The 16,153-nt window shown below is 34.4% G+C and overlaps 3 protein-coding genes across 3 annotated transcripts; all 3 read right to left on the minus strand.

The window, feature by feature from the left end:
* Nucleotides 1-567: 567 nt before the first annotated feature.
* LOC140891238 (uncharacterized) lies at nt 568-3,580 on the minus strand. The gene is made up of 3 exons (XM_073299623.1): nt 3,499-3,580; nt 2,737-3,130; nt 568-1,719 (listed from the first exon to the last, which is right to left on the minus strand). Exons 2-3 carry the CDS (start codon nt 3,112-3,114, stop codon nt 1,699-1,701), a joined length of 399 nt encoding a protein of 132 aa, XP_073155724.1. The 5' UTR covers nt 3,115-3,130; nt 3,499-3,580; the 3' UTR covers nt 568-1,698.
* On the minus strand, nt 678-1,594 carry LOC140889691 (uncharacterized). Its single transcript, XM_073297415.1, has 2 exons — nt 1,285-1,594; nt 678-1,210 (listed from the first exon to the last, which is right to left on the minus strand). The coding sequence occupies exons 1-2, from the start codon at nt 1,592-1,594 to the stop codon at nt 678-680; spliced, it is 843 nt and encodes a 280-aa protein (XP_073153516.1).
* A 3,315-nt stretch (nt 3,581-6,895) lies between the features above and the next one.
* On the minus strand, nt 6,896-15,878 carry LOC140889692 (uncharacterized). Its single transcript, XM_073297416.1, has 2 exons — nt 15,677-15,878; nt 6,896-7,641 (listed from the first exon to the last, which is right to left on the minus strand). Exons 1-2 carry the CDS (start codon nt 15,876-15,878, stop codon nt 6,896-6,898), a joined length of 948 nt encoding a protein of 315 aa, XP_073153517.1.
* Nucleotides 15,879-16,153: the final 275 nt, after the last annotated feature.

The raw sequence follows: 16,153 nt of genomic DNA on the forward strand, positions 1-16,153 counted from the left end.
TTTCTATATAAAAATATTACAGAGGAACCACAGGTCCACATGAGTATAAAAAATATTGAGTTAGAAGATAATTTCTGTTTTTGTATTAGACTTCCTTTATTTTTTTTGCTTAAACGTACTCTTTAAGGAAACGATATGGTTGCATTATTTATTTGGTGGAGAATCAAGAATAATTTTTATTACTTGGCTGGAAATCAAGAATTAATTAGGCGACGTCGAACAAAAACCGACACTCTTTTCTTTCCTTTCCTTTCCTTTCCTTTTTTTTTTTAAAAAAAATATTTGTTTGGAAAGAACCCACCGATATGACCACCAATAAGTGTAACAGTACATAAAATTATTATGAAAAAATAGTATTTCTTGGACCACGTTTTGCATGCACTAAGTGAAATAAAAATGTTTTTTTGATTGGTTTTTCAAGTTGGTGATCTATGTGAACAGGGGTGGATCTAGGATCGTATGTTTGGGGGGCCGAACTTGCACACACACAAAGTTACAAAAATAATTAGTATATGTTTGCATATAAATTTCAATAACAAATAATACAATAATAAAAAAATACAATACTTGAAGGTAAGATTAATATATTACTTTGTCAAAAAAAGATTCATATATTACAAAAAACAAGCCAAAAGTTCCTTGAATGATGTATTCAATCAAGTATCAATTATAATTATCTAACTAAAAGGAATTCGACGTTCTTTTAAATTTTCAAAGTCTTTAATGATATCTTCGATGCTCACATTTCTAGCAATTTCTTTCTCAATATACACCATTAATGCATCTGATAGAAAATCATCCTCCATTTTGCTCCGAAGCCTTGTTTTCACAATATTCATCGCAGAAAATGATAGTTCTGTAGTAGCAGTGGAAACCGGAAGAGTAAGCACAAGTACGACCACTCTAAAAATGAGGTTGTATGTGACAGATTTGTTAGTCTTCACCAACCATTGACATAACTCTGAAATGGTCGAAAGACTTTTATACTCAGACCCTTTGACTACATTATACTCGTAGTGCTTCAACTGAATCTCCAATTGCTCTTTCTCGTCTCTTGTGAAATCTTGTGCATAGAATTTTTCAACTAGTTTACATATATCTGCAATTTTGAAAGACTCCACTGCATTTTTAGGATTTAAGGCATTACTCAAAATGAGCAACTCCATAGCATTATCATTAAAACGCCCATTAATTTCTTGCAATTGTGAATCTATCGCGACATAAAAGAGTTCTACCTGATAATGATGCTCAATTGTGAAATTGTCTTGACACGACGAGTTCGACCTTTTCTATCAATATACGGAGCACTGAAATCAGGAATATCAATATTTCGAACATCACAAAAGGACTTCACTTCTACAAGCAAATCATCCCACTTTTTATCCCTCATCTGTTGAAGCAAATTCTTGGTAGAAGATACAAGCTCCATTGCATTTATTATATCCTGAGACTTACTTTGTAAAGCTTGACAAAGGACATCTGTGATCCCCATAATCTCTTTCATAAGATGCAAGATAAATACAAAATTAAAAGAAGTCATTTCATCATAAACAGACGTAGCATCTGCTCGTTGAGAAGGAAGTCCATCCTCCATAACATTAAGCAATATTGTACACGATGCACTAAACATCCTAATTAGGCCTGCCAATGATCTCAAATGAGAACTCCAACGCGTATCAGCAGCTCACTGTAAAGTACCTATCTGATTAAGTCAACGCCCTGTTTCAATTTCATTAACAGCAATCAAATGTGCAATATCATCTGCATGGGCATTCTTCAATTCATCATTGTGTTTACATGAAGAACCAACAATATTAACTATAAAAGTTAATTTATCAAAAAATTGATGAATAGATGTCACATTCTTTGATGCTGCAACTAAAGCCAATTGTAATCGATGAACAAAACAATGAACATAATAAGCACTTGGGAAATCTTTCACAATCAAAGCTTGTAATCCATTAAACTCTCCCCTCATATTACTAGCACCATCATAACCTTGACCTCTGATCTTTTGAACATCCAAATTGTAGTGAGACAAAATAGAATATATAGCACTCTTTAAAGTCAAAGCAGCAGTATCAGATACATGAACAATCCCAAAAAAACGTTCTTGAATGAATCCATTAGTATCAACAAACCTCAATACTATAGACATTTGCTCTCTTTTCGACTCATCTCGGGCTTCATCAACAATTATGCAATACTTGGCAACTCCAATTTGCTCACGAATTGCATTTTTCACTCTCAGTGAAAGCATATGAAGTATTTGATTTTGAATATCATGACTTGTATACTTGACATTCTTTGGAGCTCTTGCAATTGCCTTTGAAAGATCGTCATTGTACATGGTTAGAACATCCAAGAATTCAAGAAAGTTACCACGATTAGACGAACTAGTTTCTCATCATGACCTTTAAATGGAATTCCTTGAAGTGCAAGAAATCGTACCACATGTATGTGAGCCTTTAACCGAAGACGATTGGTTGCAACTTGTTCAACATTAAAAATTTCGAATCTCCTTGATATATGTTGCGGCTTGTTCATCAAATCATCACATGCTTTTTCAGCATTACGGTGAAGTGAAGATACATTATCTTTTCCTATATGAGCTAAGAAAGCACAATCTTTTCCATTTCTAACTTTCTTCTAGTTACAAAACCCATCAACAGTAAATGCATTTTGATTTGAGTATCATGATGGCCTGTTAAAGATAAAACATGGAAAACAATATACCTTATCTTTAGCGGGTGAATACTCCAACCAAGAAAATTGCTCATACCAAGCAGATTGAAATCTTCGAGGATGCTTATTTTTATTTAGTGGATATCCTCCAAGGATAGGTTGATATGCCTTCAGATTCAAATAAGTTCGACGAATCTCTTCTCGTTGCTTAGGATGATATTCCCAAATTTGTCGACGCAATCCTGGATCACGCTCCAAAGAATTGAGATCAACCTCCTCACTTTCTATATTTTTGAATTTTTTGGTTAAAATTTGTGATGGAGGATCATTATCAATTGATCTTGTTGATGATGCCATGACAGTAGTTGTATCTAATTCATTTGCTCTCTTCTTTGAAAAAAACTTATCAAGTGTACCGAATTTTCCCATTTGAAATATCCAAATCCTGTGACAATGAACAAATAAAATTAGCTATTCAAATCTTTCCAAATATCAAGCTCATCCAAAATTCAAAGCACACCATTAAAAAAAACATGAATTCAGAAATAAAAAACTTAATTCAAAAGGCAGTTTCGAATCTGTAATACAAAAGACTTGTAATTTTTTTTAAAAAAAAACTATTACAAAGGTTTGTAATTCAAATAACCAACCAAGTCTCAATAAATTAAACCATGACCCATTTACCTACTTTACTTACAAGCTTCGAATTCCCCAAAAAATAACCCTAATACAACAAAACATATATTCCAAGTATCCGACCAAAATTTTAATAAATTAAATTATGATATTTAAATATTGATTAATTATTCTTACCGTGTAACTGTGATATAAGCTAGACCAAAAAAAGAGTGAGAGTCGTTCTTTGATTCCCAATTTTCTTCTCCTCTGTTCTGTCGAAAACTCCCAGGCCAATTGAATACAATAATTATTGTTATTTATTTGTTTTAATTAATATATAATATTTGATTTTAAGTTTATTATATTTAATTTGGGCCTTTTGTAATGTAAAAGTAAAAGCCCAAATAAATGGTTGCTAAAAAACTAAAAAACTAAGCCGGGCGGAATATTAAAAACAAAAATGCACGAGAAGCAAGAATAAAAACTAAGCCGGGCGGAATATTAAAAAAAATGCGCGAGAAGCAAGAATCGAACCTCGCTCAAATGCAATATCTAGAAGCGTGTATCCATTAGTTTAAACATGGTTATTTAATTTAAGAGTAAGAAGTTCGATTTTTTTTATTAACATTTTATTGGACTAGCTTCGCACAAAGTTTATTTAGTGCGATTTATTTGACTATAATAGTTTGTAGGCTACTGTGTTAGTCCGGAGTTTACCCAATACGTACCAAAATGTAGTGAAAGCTGGAAATTTTTTTTTTCTTTTCCTCCATTTGATTAAATAAATTTATGTGAGGCGTAATTATTGTACCGTTTGGTAGGTATGATGAGATAAATAATACATAGATAAGTAATATAATATAATAAAAATGATAGTTAATATATTATTTGATTTGATTGATGGATTATAGTTTATTTGATTTGATTGATTAAATTTTATATAAAAATGATAAATTACTATTTTTTCCTTTTAATAATAAATAAAATATGAATAATATTATTTATAAGGGATAATATAGTAATTTAAATTAAATAATTTAATTGATGTAAGATAAATAATTGATGATTTGATTGATGTAAAATAAATAATTAATATATGGATAAATAATATGATGATAAAAACATGAAATTGGATAAGATGAGTAGTTATACACAAATTAATAATATAAGCTACCAAACGATAGTCTTCTTTAAATATTGATTATATACTGACATTGCAAATATCATTTTCTTTATCAACTTTTCCCGTTACATTTTTTTCCCAATCTTATCATTTATTTATTTTCTTAAAAAAACTTATTTGTTATATATAGATGATATTTAAGTGATTGATTTGATGTATAATTCATTTTGTGTAACATTCCTTCTACCCTATAAATAGATGTGTATAATTGAAATGAGAATTAATTGATTTTCACTCATCTTTTCTCTATTGTATTTCTCTACTCTTTCATTCTCCTCCTCCCTTTTTCCACTAAATTTATAACATGTTATCAGCACGAGTTCTCTTCAAGGTAGATAAAAAAAAATATTATTATTATCTTTGTATGAATGCTCTCAAAGAAGCACAATATTTCGATATTATATTGATGCTTCTCGAAATCGCATAAATTTTACTTTTATGTGTATACTTCTAGTTAATCATTTATGCTTCTGAAGAAGTACAATGTTTGATTTTGTGTTGATGTTCTTGATGTAACACAACATGATTTTATATTGATATTTGATAGATCTACGGATACAATATTTATCAATAATCACGAAGAATATTGATACAAGATATAAAAATTGTCAATATTGATAGATAATTTAAGATCCGACAATATTTATGAAGAATATTGACTTGATAGCATGATATATTAATATTCACCAATATTTCGGAAGAATATTTATTTGATTTTAAAAAAATAGCAAAATTTATGATTTAATATTTAAATAAGAGATTGTTTATATTCCTGAAAACCCAGAAATAACCCAAATTCCCCAATTCAGAGAAAACCCTAGATCACCTCAATTATATTGAAACCGCAATTTATCCTGCTTTATCTCATTCACAGATTCGATTCGCCTATTTAGTGCCTATCAAATTCAAGCTCGAAACTTTTCAGATCAAAAATATTTATTCTAAATTTAAGATTTATCCATATTTTGGTAGAACTATCAATATTTCTTGATGGAATATTGATTCAAAATTTGTCAATATTTATGAAGAATCAAATCTTCCGAGATTTGCCAAAATTCTAGATGAATTTTGATATTAGATTGCCAACGACAGTGATATAAGATATATCTAATATTTATCAATATTAACAAATAATATTGATTCGAGATCTAACATATATCAATATTCCTGCAGAATTTTGATTAAAGATTCAATATTTGTTAATATTCTTGAAGAATATTAATTCAATATGAATTATAAATATATTCTTGTTTGATTTAAATTTTCTCATCATATCTTTACATGCTTGCTTATTATTTGCATTCTTAATTTTTTTGATTTAACAAGTTGCTAATATATTATTTAGTTACAAACAAATATTTGATTTATTAATAACTATAGCAACATGACAAGTTTATATATATTTTCATATTCTACATAATACCATGTTTATTTATATTTTCTTTGCACAAATCGTAATCTATACCTTAGATAAATTTAACTTATTTTTTTATGGGTATATCATTATTTAATCTTTTAGATGTTCACATCCTTCATAAAAATAATGATATAAGTTATATATTTTTTTTTTGCATAAATTATATATGTCTTGGATGTAATTATCTTTGAGCTATAACTTATCTAAATTATGCATTTATTTTTAGATTAATGAAGGAATATCACGATAAATGTCTAGCTGATAGTGGTACAACACACACCATCCTTCAAAGCAAAAGATATTTTTTGGAATTAACATTAGCCAAAAATAATTTTATAACAATCTCGGGTGCATCAAAAATTATTGAAGGTCATGGGAAGACAAAAGTCATTTTACCAAATAAGGTATATTGAAAATGCACTCTATGCAAGCAAATCTAGTAGAAATTTGCTTAGCTTTAAAGATATCCGCCGAAATGGATATCATATTGAAACATTGAATGCAAACAATGTTGAATATATTTGCATTACATCCATTATATCTGGCCAGAAGCAGATAAAAAAAAATATTACGTGCACTTCCCTTTAGGATGTATTACACAATAATAAAATCAATTGAAGCAAATACAGTCACAAACAAGAAGTTTGTTGACAAGAAAGGTTTTGTATTATGGCACGACCGACTTGGTCACCCAGGGAGTTCAATGATGCGAAGAATAATAAATAATTCTCGTGAACATCCCTTAAAGGACGGTGTCATGCCAATTCTGCGATGGTAGCTATTGTTATATGCGAATTCTAATCATCGGCAAACGATTCTACCAGGATAACCCAAAGTCCATCACTGAAGTCCTCAACATGTCCTCCAATGTCAGAATAGTCCTCTCAGACTGACCATCAGTCTCCGGATGATAGGTTGTACTGAGACTCAAGGTAGTGCCCAAGGTTCGCTGAAAACTACCCCAAAAACGTGAGGTGAACCTTGGATCCCTATCAGTGACAATGCTCAACGACACTCCATGCAAAACACACAATATCTTGAATGTACAATCTTGCCATGCGATCAAAACTTAACTCGCGATTGTACGGGAGAAAATGAGAAGACTTGAACAATCTGTCCACCACAACCCAAATAACATCACACTGTCTGGAGGTCATTGGCAAGTGGGTGACAAAATCCGTTGTCACATGTTCCCATTTCCATTCCGGAATCTCCAAACTATGCATCAGACCACCCGATCGTCGGTGATCTGCCTTAACCTGCTGGCAAACAAGGCAACGAGAAACAAACTGATACACACTACGATTCATACCTTTCCACCAAAACCTGGTACGTAGATCCTTATACATATTGGCACTTCTTGGGTGCACGGTGAATCTACTACGATGTGATTGTGACAAAACTTCGTCTCGCAGGGCTAAGTCATCAGGAACCACAACTCTGCCAGAAAAACACAATAATCCATATGTCTGAAAATGAAAATCGGGTGTGTTGTCTCCCTGAGCAAGTCTTGCTAATTTCTGCGTCTTCGAATCAGAAAACTGCACTTCTCGGATACGAGCAAACAAAGATGGCTCAGCTAGTACTGAGGAGACTCGGATTCTCTGTTGTCCTTTCTTATGCCGAAACATAAACCTTGAAGAACAACATTCTCGAATGGTACTAGCCATTGCACTAATACTTAGAGCACTGATACTCATTTTCCGGCTAACTGCGTCCGCCACTGGGTTAGAAGTACCTGAATGATAATCTCACAATCATAGTCTTTAAGAAGGTCTAACCATCGACGCTATCGCATGTTCAACTCTGCCTGAGTGAACAAGTATTTCAAACTCTTGTGGTCCGAAAAGATCTCGAGCTTCTCACCATACAGGTAATGACGCCAAATCTTCAGCGCAAACACGATTGCTGTAAGCTCTAAATCGTGTACTGGGTAATTTCCTTCGTGGGTCTTCAATTTTCTAGAAGCATAGGCAATCACATGGTCATATTATGTCAACACACAGCCTAACCCTTGAAGAGATGCATCGATATTGTAACGCCCCGAAATTTATCTTAATTGAGTTTATTTGAGATAATCGGAGATTAAAGAATTCAAGAGTCGATTTGATTTTGATCAGGGTCTATTTTGAAATTTTCGGAAATTTCAGGGACTAAAATGCAAATATGAGATTTTATACAATATCTTATCTCCTTTGACTTGGTCTCTTCACTTCTTCACCTCCTCCATCTCGCCTCCCTCCATTGAAGCTTGGAAACGCTTCTTCAAGCTTTTTAGATTCCGGTTTCTGCTCGATCCGTCCATTAGAATTTTATTTCGAAGGCAGATTCGTGATCCCGGCAGCGAGAGCTTCGTTCTATAGTAAGTTTTTCTCCGATTAGTTATATTTCTATTTTCGGATATTGTTAGAATCGATTGAGTTTTGGTTATGATGTTCTTGAACTAGTTCTTATCGTTTATTCTCAGTCGGATCGAAAAGAGAGCGTCGTTCAGAATTGTTATGATTTTTGTAGCATATTTCAAAAATGGGGATTTTGTGATGTGTTGGTTTTGAATCAATATTGTTGTTTTGGTATTGGTTTGAGTTGATTGCGATGCTATACTGCTGTCTGTGTTTCCGGTTTGATCAGATTATAGTCATTATGCCGTCGGTTTGAGTTTTGGGATTTTGATTCGTTTGAATTTTTGAACCTTTGGCAGTTGGGTTTGATTGTCGTTGTTGATCTTCTTTTGCCTCCGTACAGATTCGTTTGAAGTTGGTTGAGCCCAGAGTTAGCGGGAATCGATCCTCGAAGAGTTGGACGAAGAGTGGTAAAGAGTTTACCTTGAGCGTTTGTTCTTGTGGTTGTTTGGATTTTGATATAACATCTTTTTGTGGCGTATCCAGAGTTGGAGCTATTTGAATCGAAAGGTACAAGCAGACATCGTTTTAGCGGGATAGAACACTCAAGACATATGGTTCTTGAGTTTCCCTTAAATCACATACTTGCATCAATACTTGTTCTAGAATGGGGAACTTGTATTTTTTTGATTAACTCTTGTTATTAGTTGAATTATGGATTAATGCTTGTGTTTCTATATGCATTCATCTTGAGCCAAATCTTTGATTTCAGCGGGCTGTACGACCTTTTTTGTTTAGACGTTTTGGGGGCTATATTGCGAGTGGCATGGGTTGTAAAAGTTCACCTAGTGTCAGCATATTCCTTATAGTCGCACCAAAGTCTAGAGGATGGAGACAGGGGGGCACCACCTCGATCGGGAGAGTCGGTGAGTTGTTACATGATCTCATCCTCGGGATCACAAAAACATAGCAGCAATTCCTTGATTATCAGAGTTGATATCCCGGTTTTAAAGACATGCATTTCATTCGTATTAACATTGAATATGTTGTCTTTATATCATGTTATTGAGATATTACTTGTTATTGCATGTTATGTTGCTTTTACTGGGAATATCATTCTCACCGGAGCTATCCGGAAGTTGCTTTGTTTTTTATGTGTACTTGGCAATGGGTGGGGCAGGATCGAGTCAGCGGAGACTTGGTTAGCATCAAGATCGAGAGATAGAAGTGAGACTCGGTTTAGAAGTCGAACAACATGTCAATCTAGTTTATATTTTGAAGCATGTTGAGAACTCGAACTTGTTGTTTATGTTGTATCGATTATGCGAGTATTGAGGTTTGTATGTTGTGGTTGCATGTATTTTGTACCTCATTATGTATTGAATGATTTTATGAAGTTGAAGTTGGCAAGTTTATTCTGGAAATTTGTTCAGAGTTTTCCTCGCTCGATCGGTAGAGTTTGACCGATCGAGTGAGATGTCTATAGCCTCTTTTCTATTTTTCAAAGCCTTGCCTGCTCGATCGGTTGAGTTTTATCGATCGAGCGGAGCTGGTCCTTGAAGCGGACAGAAGCAGGGCAGAACTTGCCCGCTCGATCGGTTGAGTTTTACCGATCGAGCGAGGCACTGTTCACCAGAAAATTTTTAAATTTTTTTATTTGACTTATCTATTGGTTTATCTTAGCTTATTGTTTTAAGTACTCGAGATTAGATGTTTAGAACCGAGGTCTCACAGATATAAACCACATAGCCCCTTTTCCTGATGGCAATGCAAGAACAAGTGCAGTAGTCAGCCGACTTTTTAACTCGTCGAAGCTCTGCTCGCACTCGCTTGACCAGACAAAATAAACATATTTTTTTATCAGCTGTGTCAGTGGTCTAGAAATTCGCGAGAAATTCTCGATAAACTGCCGATAATACCCGGCCAATCCAAAAAAGCTATGAATCTCTGAAGCTGTAGTCGGACGCGACCAATTCAAAAATGGTTTTGTCTTACTTGGATCGACTAATACTCCTTCTCGAGAGATAACATGACCAAGAAATATCACTCGGTCAATCCAAAACTCACTGATAGTCATGTTTGTGATGCTTATTTTAATATCATTTTTTTGTTGTTTTGCATGCATTTATATGTTGTAAATAAGCATTTTGTTCTTATTTTATTTATCATGTCTGCATAACATATTCTTGGATTTATTGTGTAGTACGTCGCATTTTACTGAAAAACAAGAAAAGTGTTGAAGAATGAAGATGAAGTGTTGTTTGCTCTTGATGGAGTGCAATTGCGCTTGGAGGATTATTGTTTGCACAAGAATTTGTGCAAATGCACTACTTTTTTGCACAAGAAGTTGTGCAAATGCACTACATGTTTGCGCTTAATTTTATTGTTTGCACTACTTGTTTGCACATGTGTAGCGCAGTTGAAGAATTGAGTTGCGCGATTGTGCATGATGATATATGATCTGGGCAAGGTGCTTGGTTGCGTACAGATTTGAGGAGATAAAAGATGCCGCTCGATCCTCAAGATCCTACCGATCGAGCGGTGCCAAGGAATTGGAAAACAATAGGATTGGGAAAATATGCTCGCTCGATCGGTCAATCTTTACCGATCGAGCGAGACGGGGTGTTCGGAAAAAAATCTGTAAATTATGAATTTTTATTTTTAAGGATTCTAGCCTTAATTAAAATATATATCTCGAATTTTAGAGTCTTAGAAATCATTCTGAAGATCTTTGGACAGCAGAAAGCTTGAAGAACTCTCTTGGCGGCTAGGTTTTATCTTTCATGTTCTTAGATTTTATTTTTTTTTAGTACTTGGTTGAGGAAGACAAACCCTTGAGTTATTTTATTTGTGAGATTCAGTTTTCTATTGTTTAATTCCAAATTGCGTATCAAGAGTTGTTTTGGATTGATTGTCATGCTTGTATGTGAGATTTTAGGATTGATCACCTTAGGATTTTGCTATACAAACTATTGCTAAATTAGAATTCAAATCCGTAATTGTTTGAATCATCTGATTTTTGAAGCAACTATGATTAATATTTTCTGCTGTTGAATTTGTTAAATCGTAGGAACAACAATTGACTAAGCTAAATACATCCGCTGGTGCATGTGTTGTCTAGATTCGTCAGTTTCACTCATATGAATGCTACCTTAGATTTAAATCTAGATCGCTGGTATTTGGGTTGATTTATTGGTAAGGGTTAATCTAGAACGCTGGTGTCTAATTAACTAAGATTAAGGTGGAACAAGAATTAGATTTTCAATTAGGAATATTCAAATTGAATTAATTATTTTTAGGGAATCGATGATCGAATGAATAATTTCAAGGGTTTAGTCGACCGATACCAAGTCTCGTTAGTTTATTGATCTTTTTTATTTTAATTCTTGCATAGTGGTTTTTAAAATCTAAAATTCCCTTTTATTTATTTCCAGTATTTTTAAGAACACAATTAAATTTTACTTTCCTCGTGGGAACGATCCCTACTCTCGCTACTATATGTTTATTTAGTTAATCTGAGTTGGGTTAATTTGGGCGCGACACGACTAAGCGCTACCAAATTTTGGCGCCGTTGCCGGGGAAGGCGTTTAATTTATTTGTGTTTTTGTTTTTATTTATTTTTTTCACCGTTTTTTTTCTGTTTTTGCAAGATTTGTTGTGGTGTAATACTTTGAGATGTCAAATCGACGAGTATTCATAAGTTTTATCCGGCAACATGGAGAGCCTTTCTACGCAGCATGGGAGAGATTCAAGGATTTAGCGACCATTTTCGAATTTCATGATTTTTCTAACTGTTCTCCCCTTACATTTTTTCTTGATGGTTTGGATGCAGTGACAAGAAGATGGGTAATTGAAGGAGCTTTCGCAGCCGATAGTTCATTATTTTGCCGAGATAATGATAGTTTGATGCATCTGTTGGATGATATGACAAAATTTAACTATTACCGGTATTGGGATATTACACACCCGGATTTTACTGACCAACCATTTGGGCTTCAAAAGGAGGAGGGAAGTTGTTCTAAATTGGTCTTACATCCGCTAGAGGATATTATGAGCAAGCTTGTGGCATCGACTGAGGCAGCTATAGAAGATCTAAAAAATTCTAGATGTCACCTTGTGGAGCACATGGAGAATATCAAGAGATCAATCATCCATGAACACCGAGAACAGGAAGTTGATCAAGATACTCAAGCAGTGACCAACCCGATTTGGTTTGATGATGATGACTCAGAGAACCAGGATTGGGAGTACAAATCAAATCATGCTGAAGATTTAGAGGCATTTGAGTCTTCTTTTCTTATTGAACCGCAGTCGGAAGAGGTTATGGAAGAAATAGGGTATGATGGAAATATGTTACCACTCATGTTTGCGGATGACGGAGTTCAAGAGTCTATCGATATGAGCTCATCGATAGTATTATCATACACACATCCCCAAGATCTTTTCCTTCCATCAGTATCATTTTCAAAAGATGTTGGCGTCCGAGAGCCCACCGAGACGTTCTCTTCCCATGTTTACCAGCCGTTATGGAGTGTTGTTGAGGTGACGAGCTTTAACTGTTTACATCTAGCCAAGCTTGAGGGCACTTGGAACAAAAACCCATTTGTGGTGTCATATGACACTTACTTTGGGCGTCAGCCGCTCTTTGAGGAGTGCTTCTGAGGGTCGGGCCGACGACTGTAAAAAGGGGCGCTGACTGGGAGGCAACCCATTGTTTTTTTTCTTTACTTTACTTTTTATCTTTCATTTTGTTTTTGCGTTTATTTTTGTTGTTTTCAGAAACCGAATGTCGCCACCTCCGCAGTCAAAGTTTCAATATGATTCTTCCGTGATGCTGTCAGACGTTGAAAAGGACAGTACCAACACTTAAACCAGGGGAGTTTTGTTTTACATTTTTGCATTGCATTGTGTTTAGTTGTTTGTTTGTGTTTTGTGTTTTGATGCATTGAGGGCGATGCTTCATTTAAGTGTTGGGGTGTATTCATATAGTTGCATTTGTTTTGTTGTGTTATTGCATTTAGTTTGTGATTTGTTGTGTTGCAGTTTGTGTTGTTCGAATGCATGAGTTGGGGATGAGATTTTAGCCTATGATGAGGTAGTTGAAAAATGATGAATTTTTGAAAAATTTTGGCTATTGATTAGATTTGAGAAACCATAGGTTGTTTGTTGAATATTTTTAAGCACGCATGTTTAACCGGTAAATTGTAGCGATGTATTAGATATTGTGGATGACTGTTGGACCATTGCACGGCAATAGGTGTTTGTGGAGCTTAATAGTTCTTGAGTCTCGATGATCTTTTTGATATAGCATATACTCTCTTGGGTACACTTTTAAAAACTTTTATAATATGTTATGAGACATCGACTCCATCCGGGTTGCGAGCAAGATGTTTGAAATCCTATTCGTCTTGTTTGTGGCTAAGTATGCGTATAAAATGCGTTAAATGTTGAAATAAATCAAATAAAAATAATACCAATTCCATCCGGGCTTGGAATGTGAATGAAATTCTATTCACTATTTCATAGATAAGTTTGCGAGTTTCATGGGATTGAAGTTCCAATTGGGCTATAGACGAGGGGATTGAAATTCGAATCCTATCTAGTTATAGCTACGCATGCAGTTAATTTTTGGAATTTTATCTCAAGATAGTTGTGTTGTGTTGATGGATTATTGGGAGGAGAGTTCTTGATTGTGAGACTTGCACTGATTTGTTTTAGGTCGGCGAACAATCTTAAAGCTTTGTCTTTTGAAGTTGCATGTAGCTGGGGTAACATGTCACACACACATGTTCGCATTCGACTGAAGGTGTATCATTGATAATCGAGAGTCGTTGTGAGTTTGTTTTTTGTGGGAAAACTTCTCTGAGGCTATGTTGTGTATGATTCATCCTTGCTTATGTTTTTGTTGTGTTTTCATTTTGCTTTTGCATACTTTCTCGAGGGCGAGCAAGGATTAAGTGTGGGGGTATTTGATAGTCATGTTTGTGTTGCTTATTTTAATATCGTTTTGTTGTTGTTTTGCATGCATTTATATGTTGTAATTTAGCATTTTGTTCTTATTTTATTTATCATGTCTGCATAACATATTCCCGGATTTATTGTGTAGTACGTCACATTTACTGGAAAACAAGAGAAGTGCTGAAGAATGAAGATGAAGTGTTGTTTGCGCTTGATGGAGTGCAATTGCGCTTGGAGGATTATTGTTTGCACAAGAAGTTGTGCAAACGCACTACTTGTTTGCGCTTAATTCTTATTGTTTGCACTACTTGTTTGCACATGTGTAGCGCGGTTGAAGAATTGAGTTGCGCGATTGCGCATAATGAGATATGATCTGTGCAAGGTGCTTGGTTGCATACAGATTTGAGGAGATAAAATATGCCGCTCGATCCGAAAGATCCTACCGATCGATCGGTGCCAAGGAATTGGAAAAAGTAGGATTGGGAAAATATTCTCGCTTGATCGGTAAATCTTTACCGGTCAAGCGAGACGGGCTGTTCGGGAAAAAATATGTAAATTATGAATTTTTATTTTTAAGGACTCTAGCCTTAATTAAAATATATATCTCGAATTTTAGAGTCCTAGGAATCATTCTGAAGATCTTTGGACGACAGAAAACTTGAAGAACTCTCTTGGCGGCTAGGTTTTATCTTTTTTGTTCTTAGATTTAATTTTTTTTTAGTACTTGGTTGAGGAAGACAAATCCTTGAGTTATTTTATTTATGAGATTCAGTTTTCTATTGTTTAATTCCAAATTGCATATCAATAGTTGTTTTGGATTGATTGTCATGCTTGTATGTGAGATTTTAGGATTGATCACCTTAGGATTTTGTTATATAAACTATTGCTAAATTAGAATTCAAATCTGTAATTGTTTGAATCATCTGATTTTTGAAGCAACTATGATTAATATTTTCTGCTGTTGAATTTGTTAAATCGTAGGAACAACAATTGACTAGGCTAAATACATCCGCTGGTGCACGTGTTGTCTAGATTCATCAGTTTCACTCATATGAATGCTATCTTAGATTTAAATCTAGATCGCTGGTATTTGGGTTGATTTATTGGTAAGAATTAATCTAGAACGCTGATGTCTAATTAACTAAGATTAAGGTGGAACATGAATTAGATTTTCAATTATGAATATTCAAAGTGAATTAATTATTTTTAGGGAATCGATGATCGAATGAATAATTTCAAGGGTGTAGTCGACCGATACCAAGTCTCGTTAGTTTATTGATCTTTCTTGTTTTAATTCTTGCATAGTAGTTTTAAAATCTAAAATTCCCTTTTATTTATTTCCAGTATTTTTAAGAACACAATTAAATTTCACTTTTCTCGTGGGAACGATCCCTACTCTCGCTACTACATGTTTATTTAGTTAATCTAAGTTGGGTTAATTTGGGTGCGACACGGCTAAGCGCTACCACTCACACTTGCTAAACTTGGCATATAACTGCTTCTCACGGAGAATCTGCAGTACAAGTCTCAAGTGTTGCGTGTGTTCATCAACACTGCGCGAATAGACCAAATTTTCGTCAATGAAGACAACGACAAACTTGTCTAAGTAATCACGGAATACCCTATTCATAAAATCCATGAACACTGCAAGCGCATTCGTCAACCCAAAAGGCATCACTAAAAACTCATAGTGACCATATCGGGTACGAAATGTTGTCTTCGAGATATCCACATCTCGAACTGTAGTGACCCGTACCACGATCACCTATTAATCAGAAGCTTAAGCATGCAATTAATCAATAAATAATCTTAATCAGAATAAATGCGGAACTTTAAATTAAACCAATACCAGAAAGTAAAGCCTAGTGGTCAACCCTGCCATCCAACCTTGGTCACCACCTAATCTCCATGTCCTCAGGGGTAACAACCTGCATCTGCCCCATTAAATGG

Source organism: Henckelia pumila, chromosome 3 (assembly GCF_033568475.1).
Source record: "Henckelia pumila isolate YLH828 chromosome 3, ASM3356847v2, whole genome shotgun sequence".
Lineage (NCBI taxonomy): Eukaryota > Viridiplantae > Streptophyta > Magnoliopsida > Lamiales > Gesneriaceae > Henckelia > Henckelia pumila.

What these genes read in the sequence shown, in the direction of transcription:
- LOC140889691 (XM_073297415.1), bottom strand. Translation starts at nt 1,594, where the DNA reads ATGGAGGATGGACTTCCTTCTCAACGAGCAGATGCTACGTCTGTTTAT. An exon ending in TCCGTATATTGATAGAAAAG is followed by an intron (nt 1,211 to 1,284) that starts GTCGAACTCGTC and finishes ATGTCGCGATAG; the next exon opens with ATTCACAATTGCAAGAAATT.
- LOC140891238 (XM_073299623.1), bottom strand. Translation starts at nt 3,114, where the DNA reads ATGGGAAAATTCGGTACACTTGATAAGTTTTTTTCAAAGAAGAGAGCA. An exon ending in ATTCACCCGCTAAAGATAAG is followed by an intron (nt 1,720 to 2,736) that starts GTATATTGTTTT and finishes AAATTGAAACAG; the next exon opens with GGCGTTGACTTAATCAGATA.
- LOC140889692 (XM_073297416.1), bottom strand. Translation starts at nt 15,878, where the DNA reads ATGCCTTTTGGGTTGACGAATGCGCTTGCAGTGTTCATGGATTTTATG. An exon ending in ATATGCCAAGTTTAGCAAGT is followed by an intron (nt 7,642 to 15,676) that starts GTGAGTGGTAGC and finishes ATTATCATTCAG; the next exon opens with GTACTTCTAACCCAGTGGCG.